Source organism: Pseudorca crassidens, chromosome X (genome assembly GCF_039906515.1).
Source record: "Pseudorca crassidens isolate mPseCra1 chromosome X, mPseCra1.hap1, whole genome shotgun sequence".
NCBI lineage: Eukaryota > Metazoa > Chordata > Mammalia > Artiodactyla > Delphinidae > Pseudorca > Pseudorca crassidens.
Genome location: NC_090317.1, coordinates 64,209,577 through 64,228,176, shown reverse-complemented (window position 1 = coordinate 64,228,176; position 18,600 = coordinate 64,209,577). Strand labels below are relative to the sequence as shown.

Below are 18,600 nucleotides of genomic sequence, written 5' to 3'. Positions count from 1 at the left end.
CTAACTGAATTGTGGATATTAAAAAATCCTTGCATCCCTGGGATAAATCCCTCTTGATCATGTCGTATGATCCTTTTACTGTATTGTTTGGTTCAGGTTGCCAGTAATTTGTTGAGGATTTTTGCTTCTATATTAATCAGTGATATTGGCCTATAATTTTCTTTTCTGTGTGTTATCTTTGTCTGGTTTTTGTATCAGGGTGAGCGAGGTCTCATAGAATATGTTTGGAAGTGCTTCCTTCATCCTCTGCAATTTTTTGGAGTAGTTTCTGGAGGATAGGTGTTAACTATTCTGTAAGTATTTGGTAGAATTTGCATGTGAAGCCATCTGGTCCTGGACATTTGTTTTTTTGGAGTTTTACCTCAGGAAACAAGAAAAATGTCAAATAAACAACCTAATCTTTTACACCTAAAGTAATTAGAGAAAAAAGAACAAACAAAGTTAGTAGAAGGAAAGAAATCATAAACATTGGAGCAGAAATAAATGAAATAGAGACAAAAAAACAATAGAAAAGATCAATGAAACAAAAAGCTGCGTCTTTGAAAAGATAAGAATATTTCTAAACACTTAGCCAGACTCATCAAGAAAAAAAGAGAGAGCTCAAATCAATAAAATTAGAAATGGAAAAAGAGTAGTTACAACCGACACCACAGAAATACTAAGGATCATAAAAGACTACTACAAATAACTATATGCCAGTAAATTGGACGACCTAAAAGAAATGGAGAAATTCTTAGAAAGGTACAATCTCCCAAGCCTGAATGAAGAAGAAATAGAAAATATGAACAGACTAATTACAAGTACTGAAGTCGAATCTGTTATTACAAACTTGATATAATTATCTTCCTTATTAGATTTCTGAAAGAGTGCACAGGAGATTAAATTTTTGACTTTTCACATATGGAAGCATGCTTATTTTACTCCCATACTTGACTGATAAATTGTCTAGATATAGACTTCTAGGTTGTAAATTAATAATTCTGAAGTCATGATTCATTGTTTTCCAGCTTCCAGTGCTGTTGTTCAGAAGTCCTTTGTCATTCTTATTCCTTCTCTTTTGAATGTGAACTGGTTTTTATATGTGTGTGTGTGTGTACACACACGCACGTGTGCTCATGCAAACAGGCATGCATGCATGTATGCATGCACCTGCACAAAAGACAGAAAGGGGGTAAGGAGAGAAGGAAAGGAGAGGGAATGAGAACTGTAAGTTTGAAGGTGTCCTTTTTTTTTTTTTTTTTTTTTTTTTTTGCATTACGCGGGCCTCTCACTGCTGTGGCCTCTCCCGTTGCGGAGCACAGGCTCCAGACGCACAGGCCCAGTGGCCATGGCTCATGGGCTGAGCTGCTCTGCGGCATGCGGGATCCTCCAGGATTGGGGCACAAAACCGTGTTCCCTGCATTGGCAGGTGGACTCTCAACCACTGCGCCACCAGGGAAGCCCTGAAGGTGTCCTTTTAATCCATAATATACTAAAACTTCCAGATGATGTCCTTTGACATTTTTCTTTTTTAATTCATTATGATGGGCACTTGATAGATCATTTGAATCCAGAAATTTAGTCCTACAAATGTTCTTGCATTGTTTCTTTGATAATTCATGTTCCATTTCTTTTTTAACAAAGCATCCCCAAATTCAATAGCATAAAGTAAATATTTATTATTATTTCTGAAGTTTTTGTGAGTTTGCAGAGATCACTTGAGTGGTTCTCAGGAGTCTTTCATGTGGTTACAGTCAAATGGTGGTAGGGGTTGGAGTCATCTGAAAACTTGACTGGCTTACTGTCCATGATGACTTCTTCATATATGTGTCTGGCAACTCAGCTGAGATGGCTGAAATATCTGAGGGTCAGGCAGTCATTTCCTTCCATACACAGGCTTCTTCAAAGCATGGTTATATCGGGGTAGTCAGATCTCTCACATGGAGGCTGGATTTCCCCAGAGCACACATTCCAAAGGTGAGCGTTCCAAGAATTAGGAAGCAAAAGACACTCATCTTTTTAAATCAGTTGTTCTCAGCTGGAGGTTATTTTGCCCTTACCCCAGGGGATATTTGGCTATGTCTGAAGATATATTTAGTTGTCACAAGAGTAGGGGGGAGGGAGGGTACAACTGGCTTCTGGCTAGCAGAGGCAAGGGATGCTGTTAAACAGCCTATGGTATACAGGACAGCATCATACAACAAAGAATTATTCAACCTCAAATGTCAAAAGTGCCAAATTTGAGAAACTTCATCTTAAAATTTAGGCTCAGAACTGGCACAGCATCACTTCTGGCACATTCTATTGGTTAAAGCAGCCATAGGCTAGAAGTTGGGTCACTAGAGACTTTGGCACAAAAGGGGTCTGAATTCAGTGATACCAGGTACAACTAAGGATGAAGGTAAGGTGCTTTTTGAAAACATCACAGTGAATTAATTGAAAGGGTACATAATAATCAATGAGACCATTATATTTAATTTTATCTGTCAAATTGGAGAGTATTTTGAATGAGCTTAACATTAAACCCATGAACTTTGAGTTAGCAGATTGCCCTCCATAATGTGAGTGGGCTCATTGCAATCAGCTGAAGAAAAAAAAAGACCGTCTTCCCTGGGGAAAAGGGAATTTTCTAACTGACTGCCTTCATCTGAACCATTGGTTTTCCAGGTTTTCCAAGCCTCTGGTCTTCAGGCTGAAACTGCAATGTCGACTCAGATCTCGAGCCTATCAGCCCATATGACAGATTTAGAATTGCCAGTTTCCATAATCATGTGAATCAATCCCTTATCTCTCATTCCCCCCTCTTTCTCTTTCTCTCTCTCTCTCTATATCTATCTATCTATCTATCTATCTATCTATCTATCTATATATATATATATATATATATCCTTCCTGTTGGTTTTGTTTCTCTGGAGAATCCTGACTAATACAGAAACACACAGCGCCCATTTTTCTTGGGTTTTCAGAATACCTGTAGTTAAACTTACACATCCAGACAGGAGTTTGAATGATTTCTCTCCAGAGAAACTCATTAGCTGAAGAGAGAAGGCTCATAGAGAATGACATTGGTAGATCTAGCTCATGAAATGGCCAGACTCCTACATATCATCTCATAGTGCCATTAATTGACAAGCTCCACTTAACCAGCTTTTTTAGCGTCTCATTCTTAAATTTGAATGTTACATATTTTAAATCACCAGGAATTTGAGGAAAGACACTAACATTAAAGGCAGATACTAAAATAAGCCAAAAATGAGGAGGGGAGGACCTTGGAGGGAATATAGCAACCCAAGAAGTAGAAGAAAACTTAAACAAAACAAAAACCAGAAACAAATTGTTGTAAAATTGATACCAGAAGACAGAAAATGTTACATCAAGAAATAAGAACAGCGTGATATGCAAAAAAGAAATAAAAAAGTATAAAATTCAATAGACATTTTGATGAAAATATAAAGACATATCCAAGAAAGAAGAAAAAGACAAAGAGAAGAAAGATAGGAGAGAAAAGGTTTGTTTTTTTTTTAAATAGGGGATCAATCCAGAAGATCCAACATCCATGTAGTGGGAAGTTTGAAAACAGAGAATGAGGAAATGGAGAATTATGGTAGCTAATCTCCAAAGATGGCTCCCCCATGAGCCATGCCCCCCTGTATTCATGTCCTTGTTTATATTCCTTCTCTTGGATTTGGGTTGATTTTTTCATTTTCTTTTTGACTAATAAAATGGGGAAGTAATACATGGCTTCCCAGGCTAGGTCATTAGAAAACTTGTAACTGGTGTCTGGGTTTCTTGCAACACACATTTTAGGGGTATCCAGCCACCAGCCACCTTATAAGAAGTTAGACCACCCTGAGACCACCATGCTGCATGGGTTAAAAAAAAACATCCCAATAAGTTAGCCATGTGAAAAATCATCCAAGCAGTATCCAAGCTGAAGTGTAGACAGGTGATTGAAGAAACCATCCTAAATGTCTGCTCAGTTAAGCTTTCGGTTGACTCCAACCCCAAACACTATGTGTCTATAATTACATGGGAAATCGTAAGTGAGAAACTCCCAGCTGAGTTCAATCAACCTAAGTGTCTAGGTAAGTGGATTGACACCTCTAATCACCTACAAGTACTAGCTTCTCCCAGGTCTCTGTCTTTCCATCTTTTAGCCACCTTACTATTCCTCTATAGCATTAACAAAAATTATAATTATATAATTATTTATGTGATTGAAAAATATATTGGTTTCTTCTGGTGCACTGTAAGATCTATGAGGGCAAGGAAGATCCCTATTTTCTTCACAGATATAACCCCTGTAACCTAATTGACACATAGTAGGTACTCAACAAATATTTATTGACTAAATGAATTAAAGAATCTAAGTTGTAACACTGGTGAGTGACGTCATTTCTCATTGAATTTCTAAGAGTATTTTTACAAAACAAACAAAAAATCCTACTGTGTGGAAAATGCTTGTGGATTAAGCCTATTTGAGAGATGGTATAACTTAGTTCAAATCCTGGAAACCATGGATTTGCCACAAATAAAATAAATTGATCAGCCTTTGTGCTTAGTTTCCTTATCTATGAAAATGAAGATAATAATAGTACCTGCCTCATAGGGTTGTTATATGTAAATGTTTCTTTACATATATGTGTAACATATGTAACATGCTTAAGAAAGTGCCTGGCACATAGTAAACACTTTTATATGTGTTAAATATTTGAGGAAGTTATTTCAGCCTTGGTCAGAATTCCTAATCTATGTGAAAAAATAGCCTTTTAAGCCACTGATACTAAAATATTTTGAAATCATTCATCTCACTTTGTGATTTCCCCTTCCTCTCTTCTCTAGAAAACACACACATGTTCGCACACACACACACACACACACACACACACCCTCCCCCATTATCTGATCTGGAACTCAATTTCTATAACCACTGGAGTTCATTCATATTATTTGGTAAATTACACCAAGCCTGGACTGCAGATTGCAGTTACTAAGGAATTAAATGCATATGTTGTCAAGTAACATAGTAAATCATAGTTTAGGTTTTTAAGGAATAATTAATTTTTATGAATTTAATTTTTAACTTCTAAAGAAAGGAAAACCATTTTGATCAACACTATTATGTTGTACTTGATATAAATATGTAAAGATAATGTTCATGGGAAAAACAACATTTAAAAAAAGAGAGTTTATAAAATATGTAATAAACAACCAGAATGAGCTGTAGTTACAGAGAAAATATGTGAAAGAAAATGATTGTTACTCCATATAAAGCTGGACTTTTTCCTACTTACTATTTTCCAACCTAAGAAAGTCAACATAATCTGAAAGACTATTCACATCAGGCAAATAAATTGATAGTTAATAATATTAAATCCATGTATTTTAAGATAAAAAACAATCATATCTATTGTGTAAATATCACATTAAAAAACCTCTTCTGTATTCTAGAAAAATACCTTCACACAAGTCACTTACCTACTGCACGGTTTAGATTTAACTTAATTTTAGCACAGGAGGTTGTAAACTGCAGCCGATTTGGTGGGCTTTTTCTCCGTTCCTTATATGCTAAGCAACTTGTTCCAACAGTTCTGCTTTTAAATTTTGGACAATTGCCACAATTGTATCTTGAAGACAATTAAATTTTTAGGACCAAAACATTATTATTTGAGGATTTTCAAAACCCAATTTTTAAAGATAATATCAAGATTTATCTGTGTGATCTCAGTAGGTAATTAATAACACCTATGATTTATGAGATTAGACTCCAGCTCTGACATGCCTTTGTTCTATGTCTCCCTTTCTTCATACCACCCTAAACATGGAATTTTTATAAGGATTAATAATGTTCAGCATGAAACATTTTAAATATTAATGGGAAGCATTAAGGGCAGTCCTTATACAGCAGATATTCCCCTGAAGAACTGTGTATAAATACTCGTGTTTTTTTTCATGGTACAACAATAAACTGAATCAGCTTCCCATCTAATTACAATATAATTTCAAAGTTTATTCCCATTAATTTTTTTTTATTCTGAGGCATGCCCTCAAGCTTATGAATGGGGCAAGCCCTTTAAAGTAACAACAGAAAAGTTTAGATGAAAACTTCAGCACTACATACTCAGAAAATCAATTATTGTGTTGAATCAATAATATGCTACCAAAAACTTGTGCTGCCAATCAGATACTTAACAAAAGATGCTTCATATTACTGAAGAAACTCCAAAAGTACTTCTTGAACACCATTTCTCTGTGGGGTTCCCTGAAGATTTTTTATACCCTTATTTATTTCTCCCCATCTTTAGTGAAGATTGTTCTGTTTTGTAGATTTATAATTTATATTCGCTTTCACTTATAGTCATGGTGTGCTGTCTCTATAAATTAGCACTCCCCTACTCCACTCCTCCCCCCACACCTTACTATCATTGAGTTTTTTAGAAGAGAAATTGTGTGAAGCAAAGTTTTGATGATAAAGGGAAAGTAGGATCCAATTAAAACATCAAGAAATAAAACAATACAAGACCAGAGGAAGAAAATTTACTTTAGTATCATAGTGTGAAACAATGATCCTCCTATAGTATACCATGGCATTTTGTCATATGAACACTTTATTATAGAGTTAAGATAATGTTGTAAGGTGAAGGCACCTACCTTCTTTATGTAGAGGGTATAATTTCACAGGAAAATTAAGATTACTCATTACCACAGTTCTGCCAGTCACCTGGGATGTGTTTTTAAAGAGGAATGCAGGATTGTTACTTTAATTTTAGCCTTAGCAGTGAAGGGGATCAAGGTGCTTAAAACAACACATTTCTGTGCTGGAAGTTGAGTACAATTTTTGTGGTTGCAGAATATGGCTAGAAACTGGGGGATCCAGGCAAGTTACCTAGATATTTAACCAGCCCATTTAAGTTGGTTTTTATTACTGTAGCGTTGTAGTAAGTTCTGAGACAGAGTAGGAAATGGTGCAGGGCCTGCCAGCCTTGGGAAAGAGGTAGAAGCAGAAGTCTATCCTTTGAAAACTGGACTTCTGAACTTGTGTATTTCCTTTTTTTATTATTAATATTTGAGAAGCCAGGGAAATTAGGCAGAAAGAAAGAAATAAAGGCATCCAAATTGGAAAGAAAGAGGTAAAACAATCTCTATATACAGATGACATGATCTTATAAATAGGAAAAACTCTGAAGAAAACACAAAATACCTGTTAAATATAATATACAAGTTCATGAAAATTGTAGGATATAAGATCAATATTCAAAAATCAGTTGTATTCTGCACACTAGTAATGAACAATGCTAAATTAAAATCAAGAAAATAATTCCAGTTACAGCTTCAAAATGGATATAATACTTAGGAATAAATTTGATCAAGGAAGTGCAAGATGTGTACATGAAGAACTACAAAATATTGTGGAACGAAATTAAAGGCACCCTAAATAAATGGAAAGACATCCTGTGTTCATGGATTGGAAGACAATTTTGTTAATATGGCAATGTTCCCCAAATTTATCTGCATATTTATTATGACCCTTATCAAACGCCAAATGCCTTTTTCCTTTTTTTTTTTTTGGTAGAAATGAACAAGCTGATCCTAAAACTCATAAGGAATTGTAAAGGACTGGGAACAAACTTGGAGGACACATACTTTCTGATGTCAAAACTTACTCTAATGCTATGGTAGTCAAAAGTGTGATACTGACATGAAGAAAGACCTATAGATCAATGGTATAGAATTGAGAGTCCAGAAATAAACCCATACATTTGTGGTCCATTGATTTCTGAACAGTGCCAACACCATCAAATGGGGAAATAGTCTTTTCAAGAAATGGTGCTTGTAAATGAATGAATATGGGACCCTACTTCATGCCATACACAAAATTTAACACAGGATGGATCAAAAGCTTAAATGCAAGAGATAAAATTATAAAACTCTTCATACGGGTATACATCTTTGTGACCTGGGGTTTGGTAACAGATTCTTAGATATGTCACCAAAAACACAAACAGAAAAAGAAAAAGTAGATAAATTAGATTTAATCAAAATAAAAAAAAATCTCTGCATCAAAGGATACTATCAAGAAAGTTAAAAGACAGCACATAGAATGGGAAAAATATTTTGCAAATTATTACACCTGATAAGGGACTTGTATCTAAAATATATACATGTCTTACAACTCTGTACTAAAAAGACAATACAAGTGAAAAATGGGTTAAGGCTTTGTTAGACATTTCTCCAAAGAAGTTATCCAAATCACTAATAAGCACATAAGACGATGCTCAACATCACTAGTTATTAGAGAAATGCAAATCAAAACTACAATGAGGTATCACCTCACACTGGTCAGAATGGCCATCATCAAAAAAATCTACAAACAATAAATGCTGTAGAGGGTGTGGAGAAAAGGGAAAGCTCTTGCACTGTTGGTGAGAATGCAAACTGATACAGCCACTATGGAGAACAGTATGGAGGTTCCTTAAAAAACTAAAAATAAAATTACCATATAACCCAGCAATCCCACTACTGTGCAAATACCCAGAGTAAACCATAATTCAAAAAGATACATGCACACCAATGTTCATTGCAGCACTATTTTCAATAACCAGGTCATGGAAGCAACCTAACTGCCCACTGACAGATGGATAAAGAAGACGTGGTACATACATACAATGAAATATTACTCAGCCATAAAAAGGAACTAAATTGGGTCATTTGTAGAGACATGGATGGACCTAGAGACTGTCATACAGAGTGAAGTAAGTCAGAAAGAGAAAAACAAATATCATATATTAACACATATATGTGGAATCTAGAAATATGGTACAGATGAACCTGCTTGCAAGGCAGAAATAGAGACACAGACATAGAGAACAAACATATAAACACTAGGAGGGAAAGGGAGATGGGATGAATTGGGAGATTTGGATTATACACTAATATGTATAAAATAGATAACTGATGAGAACCTGCTGTATAGCACTGGGAACTCTACTCAATGCTCTCTGGTGACCTAAATGGGAAGGAAATCCAAAAAAGGTGGGATATATGTATACATATAGCTGATTCACTTTGATGTACAGCAGAAACTAACACAACATTGTAAAACAAATATAACCCAATACAAAATTTAAAAATAATAAATAAAAGATAATACATAGAATGGGAAAAAATTTTGCAAATTATTACATCTGATAAGGGACTTGTATCTAAAATATATACATGTCTTACAACTCAACACTGAAAAGACAGCCCAAGTAAAAAATGGGTTAAGACTTTGTTAGATACTTCTCCAAAGAAGTTATCCAAATCGCCAATAAACACATGAGAAGATGCTCAACATCATTAGGGAAATGCAAACAAAAATTACCATGATTTGATCACCCCCAAATCACCCCACTAGGATTTCTATAATAAAAAAGACAGACAATAACAAGTGTTGGCAAGGATGTGGAGAAATTAGAACACTCACACGTTGCTGGTGAGAATACAAAACGCTGAAGCCACTTTGGAAAACTGGAAGTTCCTCAAAAAGTTAAACATAGAATTACTAAAATAATCCAGTGGTTCTACTCCTAGGTATATAACCAGGAGAAATGAAAACATACATGTACACAAATGTTCATAGCATTATTCCTAATTGACAAAACATGGAAACAACTCAAATATTCTTCAACAAACAATGTAGTACAATATATTATTCAGCCACAAAAAGAAATGAAATACTGATACATGCTACAACATGGGTGAACATGAAAAACTATGCTAAGTGAAAGAAGCCAGACACAAAAGGCCACATGTCACATGATTCCATTTATATGAAGTGTCCAGAATAGGCAAACCCATAGAGACAGAAAGTAAATTAACAGTTGCCAGAGACCAGTGGTGGTGCCGGTTGTGGGGAATGGACAGAGACAGCTAATTGGTACTTTGTTTCTTATTTTGGTGATGAAAATATTCTGTAACTAGATAGTGGATAGTGATAGTGGTTGCACAACATTGTGAATATAGTAAAACCACTGAACTGTATATTTTGAAACGGCTAAAATGGTGAATTTTATGTTATGTTTATTTTATCTCAGTGCAAAAAAATTTTTAATGTCTTTGTGAACCTCACAATAGAAAAACTGAAGCATTATAATATTTCACTAATTACATTTTTGGAGTTATAACAAACTACAATAATCTTTGAAGAGAATTTTTATTAAGATAAATCCAGTAAAATTTTTTGAATACACATATTGTCAGAACTGCCCTTCTGAAATAAACATTTGTATTTCTTTTAAAAATGGAATTACAATTTTATTTTTTCCCAAGCTAATATCAAAGTTATATTTGGGAAAGATAATTCTAATTCTTAGCATTACATGAAAATAGTTCACCTTCTTTATAAAAGTAACCTAGAGAACCACAAGAATGTTTGAGGAAACTCTTTTGGGATCTCTCCATTTTGTGAAATTATCATATATAGGAGTAAAATTAAAAGTCAAAGATTTAACACATAACTTACAGAAAAAGTGTATTCACTGACAAAGTTGAAAACATATTTTTTCTATATATTCCACTATTATAATTACAAAATTTATAGATAAAGGTTTCATGTTAGAAACTTTGTGACTAATAACCAGTATGAAGATGTTTTGAAATTAAATTGATGCTAAAGAAAAGCTGTGTTTATAAAATATTTGATAAAAATATTCATCTCTCTTAACATTACAACATGAAGGTACATATTACCAAATTATGAAACCATATAGGGCAGCTTTAAAAAACACTCTGAAACTCTACTTTTTTTCCATCTTCTTTTTTGACCTCTTTTCTTTCGGCTATTTCTTTTCCAATTTCAGCCTTGCTTTCATCTTCTTTTCCATCTCCTCCATCTTTCCTGTCTCCTTTTCCATTTTCTTCCTCTTTTCCTTCTTCCTTTTTTCCATCTTCTCCTTTCTCCTTTTCATCTTCCTTCTCATTTACACCTTTATCCCCCTTTCCATCTTCATCCTCTTTTCCATCTTCATTCTCTTTTCCATTTCCTTTCTGTTTTCGATCATCTCCCTTTTTTTCATCTTCTCCTTTATCTTTTCCATCTTCAGATTCTTTGCCATCTTCTCCTTTCCCTTTTCCATCTTCACCCTCCTTTTCATCTCCTGTGTCTTTCTTGTCTTCTTCCTCTTTTCCATCTTCTTCTTTCTCTTTTCCACCTTCATCTTCTTTTTCATATTCTTTCCCTCTTCCATCTTCTCCTTTCTCTTCTTCCTTGTTTTGATCTTCTCCATCTCCTTTCTGATCTTCTTTTTCATCTTCTTTTTCTTCTGCTGCCACTGTTCCTTTCTTTTCTCCTCTTTCTTCTTTGATATCTTCAATTTTTTCTTCTTTTATTTCCTCTATTTCTTTTTCAGAAGCTGATGTCTATATAGAGAGAGAAAAAAACCAAGATTATATTTGTAAATTTGGAACCATTTTCCCTAAATACTTAGGATTATATCTGTTTTATGGAAAAAATTATACTTCATCTATAAGAAAGTAATTTTCCTGTGGAAAAGGCCTCCTAAACAACACATCATAAGGAAACCTTATAAGAAATAGGATTAATTAAAGTATCTCCACACAAACATGCACAAATAGATATTTGGAACAATAAATTCGGGGAAACTTATTCATATAAATGATTTTCATTACAAATATGAGGAAACAGAGTAAATACAGAAAAAATGAGTAGCATGCATGTAAACAAAATATATTCCTTGAAGAAATAATACATTTTATTTCTATAATGATGAGATTTAGGTTTACTTTGTAAAAAGTTATGTGAAAAGTCTTCTACCATATATCATAGGATCACTTAGAAAAGATTTTCCCTACATGCATAGGTCTGGTTTATAGATTTGGCACTAAATCTCATTTTCATTTTTTTAACTACAGTACCTAGAAACATGGTATGCTAAATATGTAAAGCAAGACCTATTGGAAACATACATAATGATTTGTTTTGCAATCTGAAGAGGAAAGAAGAATCATATATGATCATGCAAAGATATTTACAAATAGCCCATGTGCTGACAAAAGCAATAGAGGATTGGTCTATATTTAATAAGACAGTCATTAGATTATTAATAAGTCATAATCTCTGGCATTGTTCTATTAATATCAATGCTAACACACTGCTCTCACTACCCATACCTATAAATTCTCAATTTTAAATTTGTTTTCTTTCTTTTCCCCTTATATACCATTATACTAGATGCTATAAACAGAATGTTTGTGTCCTCCAAAATTCATATGATGAAACCTAATTTCCAATGTGATGATATTTGGAGCTGGGGCCTATGGGAGGTGATTAGGTCATCAGAGTAGAGCCCTCATGAAAGGGATTTATGTCCTTATAAAAGAGACCCCAGAGAGCTCTCTCACCCTTTCTATCATGTCAGGACACAGCGAGAAAACTGCTATCCATAAACCAGGAAGCAGGTCCTCATCAGACACCAAAAATGCTGGTGCCTTGATCTTGGATTTTCCAGCCTTCATAACTGTGAGAAATAAATTTCTGTTGTTTATAAGCCACCCATCTGTGGTATTTTGTTACAGCAGCCTGGACAGACTGACACTATGAAGCCATACTCATTTAATGTTTCTCAATGTTTAAACTACAAGACAAACAAGATTTCTTCCAGTGGCACCCATTGTTAAACATCCAAATGGACAAAACTGTTAATATTGGAAGATACCTCTATAAGGTTGGCTTCTCCATTTTCAGCAGTTTCACTGTTGTATTCTTCTTTAACAACTTCTTTCTTGGTTTCAGCTATGGCTTTGGCTATGGCTTTGGCACTTGCATCTGTGTTTTTTCCCATCATATCATTTTTTGCCTTCATTTTCTGTCCAGCAAAACAAAACAATAAAAAAATAAATACACAATTTAACTGAGGTGTTGATTAAATGGCCTGTTATTTTACCAGCTGTTGTAATAATTTACGGAAAAGCTTTAAAATATCCATATAAACTTAATATCAACAAAATTATCACTTGACACTTTCAGTGTCATTATAAACCTGAAATGGTATTAAAATGAATAATATTCCTGATATGAATCAAAGAAAGTTTCTTTTAGGTGAGAAACAACAAGTTAGAATGCTGACCAGTGGCTACTCAGGGCCAATTGCTAGCATCAGGTTACACTTTGGTAAATTAACTTTCTTTGACTAGAGGGGACCAGTTTATCCCTGTCATGTCTAATAATTAGCAACAGGGTTTTTGACTGCTGAGCCTCCATTGGTAATAATTAAGAGAAATACTATGTTAGGGAGAGCAGCAATTTAGATATATTTGAAAGAGGTCACCTGGGGACATTAGTGATTCAATATTTGGGTCTACAAGTTTCTGAATGACTTGAATCATAATTTCTTTACCAAGAAAGCTCTTTGCCTAAGTGTGTATGTAGTAGAAAGAGCACTGGGTTCAGCATCCAGCAAACATGTGTTTTAAATCTGGATCTGTTTCTTACTTGATGTGATCTTGAGCAAAAGCAGAAATCTCTTTGTGTTTATTTCTTCTTATGTAAAAGAGAGTAATACCACCTACCTACAAGGATGTAATAAGGAGCAAATGATAAAATACATGTGAAATTACTTTAGAAACTGTAAAATGCAATATAGATATGTTATTATTCTTTGAATACATGAGAAACTGAGAGCCAAGGAGCGTAAAGTGTTTTAAAGTCCATGATTCTATATTATCTGTTTTATTCTATCACTGTCTTTTATTTTGAAAGGAAATAAACAGTGTTTACTATTTTAACAACTTATAAATTGAGTACTTAATTTTATAAATAGTGACCAGGAAATGCAAAATAGAGAAAAACCAAAAAGAACTTTTCTCTTCAGTTGTCACTTACTATGATTACTAAACCTATGGCCATAGTTTTAGCAATATCTTTTTTTTTTTTTTTTTTTTTTTTTTTTTTTCCGTACGCAGGCCTCTCACTGTTGTGGCCTCTCCCGTTGCGGAGCACAGGCTCCGGACGCGCAGGCTCTGTGGCCTCGGCTCACGGGCCCAGCCGCTCCGCGGCACGCGGAATCCTCCCGGACCGGGGCACGAACCCGCGCCCCCTGCATCGGCAGGCAGACTCTCAACCACTGCGCCACCAAGGAAGCCCCCTCCTAGCTTTAACATTTTATGATGTTAAGAATTCAACTTATCCTTAAAACATCAATCATATCTCAATAAACCAGTTCTAAAAATGAAATACGATCATATTATATTCACACATATTTACACATAAATAAATAAATATAAATATAGGGGGAAAGTGAATTTAATATTGAGGCTATTTCTAATGTCTTTAACCACAACATTAGAGTACAGAAGCCTATATGAGATCAACTATGTGAATTTGAAAATAATGTATGTGAAAGCACTTTGCAAACTGTAAAGTATTATCAAATGTTAGTTACTATTATTATCACAAAGCATTACTTTTGTTACTAGAGTTTACACCTTTTGTTTCCCCAGGAGTACTGGTATTATGACTATATGACGTCAAAAGCACGTATGTTTTATGGATCTAGCCAACTAAAATTTTGTTTTGTCTCTTCCTAATGAAAATGCCGAAACACAGCAGACAACCACAGAACACAAACAAATATTTCTGACTCAAAGGGCTGACATGTACCATATGGTATAATGTATAATGTAATATATCACTAACTGAAAAGAAAATAAAGCAAAATGATCAACTGTATGCCTTTCCGAAAAACTATTTCTGAAGAAAAGCAAGTTTCTCTCAACATTGTATGCTGAATATTTACCCTTGGAGTTGATGTTCTTTTGGACTTCAACTCTGGTGTAATGGGCACAGGCAACTGGGGGAAAAGAAAGAAGAAATCATAATTGAAGACAGATCACTAACAATGAAGTTCAGCCTCATAATTAAAATAAATGGGTATAGTTTAAATTGAACACTAACATAAAAACATTTCCTGGTGAGAAAGTTTTTCTTAAAACATCAAAAACAAATCTTGTATTAAATAACTAGTATTGTCTAGGACTCTCTGAATTTTAAAATTACATTTTACAATACATGGGCAGCTTTTTAAAAAGACTACTTACAGCAGACAGTCTGGCTGATCTTCTCTTTGGCTATAAGTTAAAAATAATTATTAGTTAAGAGAATTATGGATACAGAAAACTAGAAATATTTATATTGTGAAAATATTTAGTGTACCACTAAGTACACATTGTCATTAAGAAGCATTGTGTACTTGATTTAAAAATATCATAGTAAAAATATAAGTTTTGATTTTTCCCTCCTCTGGACCCTTCATACAGCTAAGGAAAAAAGAATCCCAAACTAAATTTCAATTGCTAGGCTAAAGGAACACAAAATGGCTAGTAACAAGGAGTATATTTATAAATGAAAATACAGCCCCTTCTTGCAAACTGACAAAGCAATTCTTTGGCTTAAAAGGAAGAAGCTCTCTCCAGATCTTAAGCACAAGGTCCTAAGTTCCATGGAGTTTGGAGTTTTCAATACCTACTATATTTCTGAGAGAGTTCACTGGCATACCATATTGGTACTCATATGGTACAAATATACTAACCAGCATTTAGTTTTTAGCTGCTTATGTGTCAAGTTTATAAACCAGGTGAATTTTTTCAGATTCTAAAACTAAAGAAACTCACCTCCTGCCTCATATCACCTTGATCTGCAGCCTATACAGGGGAGAAAACCACACAGAAATAAGGTCATCGATATAAACATATACTGATATATCCGAAAATATTGCCTATAGATTGCAGTTGCAATATAACAGCTTTACTTTTTCCTGGATTCCTGCTCAAGTAGCCACATGTTAGTGCCTAGTAGCCTGCTGTCTACTAAAGTGCAAATTTGCACCAAGATGTAAATGAATTCCCAAGACATAAGTTTATACAACTGATAGTCAATTTCATCATTTTGTGTAAATTGCATTTCCTAAAAACAAACCTTTTTAATTTTAAAATCCACCTGTTGTAGCCAGGGTTAAAGCCAAAAAGTGTGGGAGCGGGCAGAATGAAGGCGGAGCTTCATGCAATCTCCCTGTCCGTTTAGCTTTATGCTCGAGATGCAATTGTACTTATCTGATCCTCTCTTCTAAATGGACTATTCTCCCCTCCAAGTTGTGCATACAACTACAACCCCCACAATGCCCTGGTGTGGGGGAACCCTCTTTGTTACAACGTCAATGCGTTATTCTGAGAAGCCGGCTGCGGATTTTAAAACTTCCCGCCACTACCTGCTACAAGGTTGCTGTCAGCTCTGTAAAATAGCAAGACCCATTGCACAAGCCTAGAAAAGGGCAGCGGCGGGAATCTCAGGCAGGGGGATGCTGATTATAAACCATTGCTTTCCGTATCTGAGCAGCCCTTTAGCCTGGGAATTATCGAGCTATTGCACGAGTCATACAGCCCCAGAGGACCGGGGAATTTCAGTCTTGTTCCTATGTTCTAAATATATGGAAGGCGGACGAATAGATAGGAATAGTACCAAAACAATCATAACGCCTTACTTAGCACAGTGTTTTACAATTTTATCAAGCAACGAAACAGCAATCGATTTCACTTCTAAGGGAACTCCCCCCCACCCAAAAAAAAAACAACACCGAGCGTGAATTTATTTCCCGTCCAAGAGAGAAACCACGATCTTTTAAGTGAGGGTTTGCAGGAGACTTGTAGCCCTTGAATAGCTCATATCAATTCTGCGCGTCCAAAGTGAACAAATCCATGCTACCCTAACATCAGCAATAGTTTATCTGACGCATTTCCCTTGTCATCCTTCCATCTTTAGACAGTGAGTGAGCTTGGAGAGTCCCAGATCTCTCAGCTCCAAAGTTGCTAATTACAGCTGTGAATCTCTCCCTTCTCTAGGACAGTTTGAAGTCTGCGCCGCCTAATGGCACAGGATTACCATTGCATAGCCATCTGGCATGACAAGAAGCGGAGGAGGGAAAAAAAGGAAAAAGAAAACGGGAAGAACAAAGGCAAATACGGGAGAAAGCCATGGCTTTCGTTCCCCCAAACTGGACGGTTCCCGGAGAAAAGCTGGAGGCTGAGGAGGAAACTAGTGCATGGAAGTGTGGTTGGGAGAAGTCTTCTCCAATAGGGTAAACGGAGGAAGGGGGGGTGGGGTAGGAAGCGACAGCACAGCGCTATGACTGTTTGTAATTCAGCATGGAGACACCTCTCAAGTGATTCTTACCCTTAAACAAAATAAGTCAAAAGTGAACTACTAGTTGCGTGAGAGACCATCCTCAACCTTACACCAACCGATACCTGCCCTTCCCTCCCCTTCCATTCAGCACATCACAAAATCAAACTAGAAGTCAAAATGCTTTTTTAAAAAAATCTCTGCCGATTAGGAAATATGTATTTCAGTCTCTAATCCCCCTTCTATCTTCCTATTTCACTTACCTTTCTTTTGGGCATTGTTGCAGCTCTCTAGAGGAGATCTTAACAGCAGGAAAAAAGCCGAAAGCAGTCTCTACCCGACAGCTCAGAGAGCAACTGAGTTTTCAATGAATGAACTAATTGCAGCACGACCTGTGCTCGCCTCCAAAAAAAAAAAAAAAAATCCCTCGTTATTGGCAACATTAAACGCACCAGACGCAACCAAACTACGTGAATGGTTAGTAGGAGTGGGAGCCAAATTGGAGTGACAGGCTGTCAGGCCAATAAGGGGAGGTGACCATCCCAGGGGGCGTGGCCCACGGACTTGCCCGAAGCCCTTGGACGCTGCCAGCTCCGACCGCTGGTGGGGTAGAGGAGCCCCCAGACTTCGTGGATGCAAAGTGCTGAAGCATAAAACCGGCGGGAAAGCTGGAATTGTCTTGATCGGTTTTTTTTGTTGTTGTTGTTTTCCTTTTATGTAGTAATGACAGGCGAAAGTCATTGCACTTGCTTTCTCCACGGTCTCTAAAAGCCCCACTTTACTTCCTGGAGACAAAGTGCTTTAGAGACATTATTGAACCTAGGCTCCAGTCTTTCCATTCTACCTTTGGCAGAAGGATGTAGATGAACTGAGAGGAGCACTCATTCAGAAAGTAGAAAAGAGTGGAGCTGTTTCTCAGGTTGTGGGAACTTTCCGCCAAAGCAGAATTGTAGTACTGGCAGGATCAGGGTGCCAAACGGCGCGTCTCCCTCAGATGGAGAGCAACAAACTGGGAGCTGTAAGAGGAGGAGGAACCTGAAGGTGGGGACATTTAATAGATACCTTTATCCCACTTGGTGGTAGTCCACCAGGAATTCAATGGGACCCCGCGTGAGGTTTGTAATACCAGAGGTCTATCCCGAGGAAAAGTGCTGATACAATGGCTTGTGAATCCAAAGGTGGCATTTAGTGAAGGGATTAGGGAAGGTGCCATACATGAAAATGTTTGGGACTCAAGAGCCTGGACTCGGATAAAGCAATTAAAGCACTCACCTCTGGTGCAAATTTAAGAATGTGCCCCAGACTCAGGAGATTAGGATGAGGCAATTGAGGTGAATCATGCAAGTGCAGGGCAGGATCTTGATTTTATTTAAAATTGATATTTTGTTCATCATGGACTTTTTTTTCCATTAGTTAGGTTTTAAAATAGTGCTTTAAAAATTTATCTT

At 35.9% G+C, this 18,600-nt stretch overlaps 1 protein-coding gene across 1 annotated transcript; it reads right to left on the bottom strand.

The window, feature by feature from the left end:
- Positions 1 to 10,217: 10,217 nt before the first annotated feature.
- HMGN5 (high mobility group nucleosome binding domain 5) lies at positions 10,218 to 17,627 on the bottom strand. The gene is made up of 6 exons (XM_067722364.1): positions 17,416 to 17,627; positions 15,649 to 15,678; positions 15,076 to 15,105; positions 14,775 to 14,828; positions 12,696 to 12,845; positions 10,218 to 11,379 (listed from the first exon to the last, which is right to left on the bottom strand). The coding sequence occupies exons 1-6, from the start codon at positions 17,428 to 17,430 to the stop codon at positions 10,738 to 10,740; spliced, it is 921 nt and encodes a 306-aa protein (XP_067578465.1). The 5' UTR covers positions 17,431 to 17,627; the 3' UTR covers positions 10,218 to 10,737.
- Between the last annotated feature and the right edge of the window lie 973 nt (positions 17,628 to 18,600).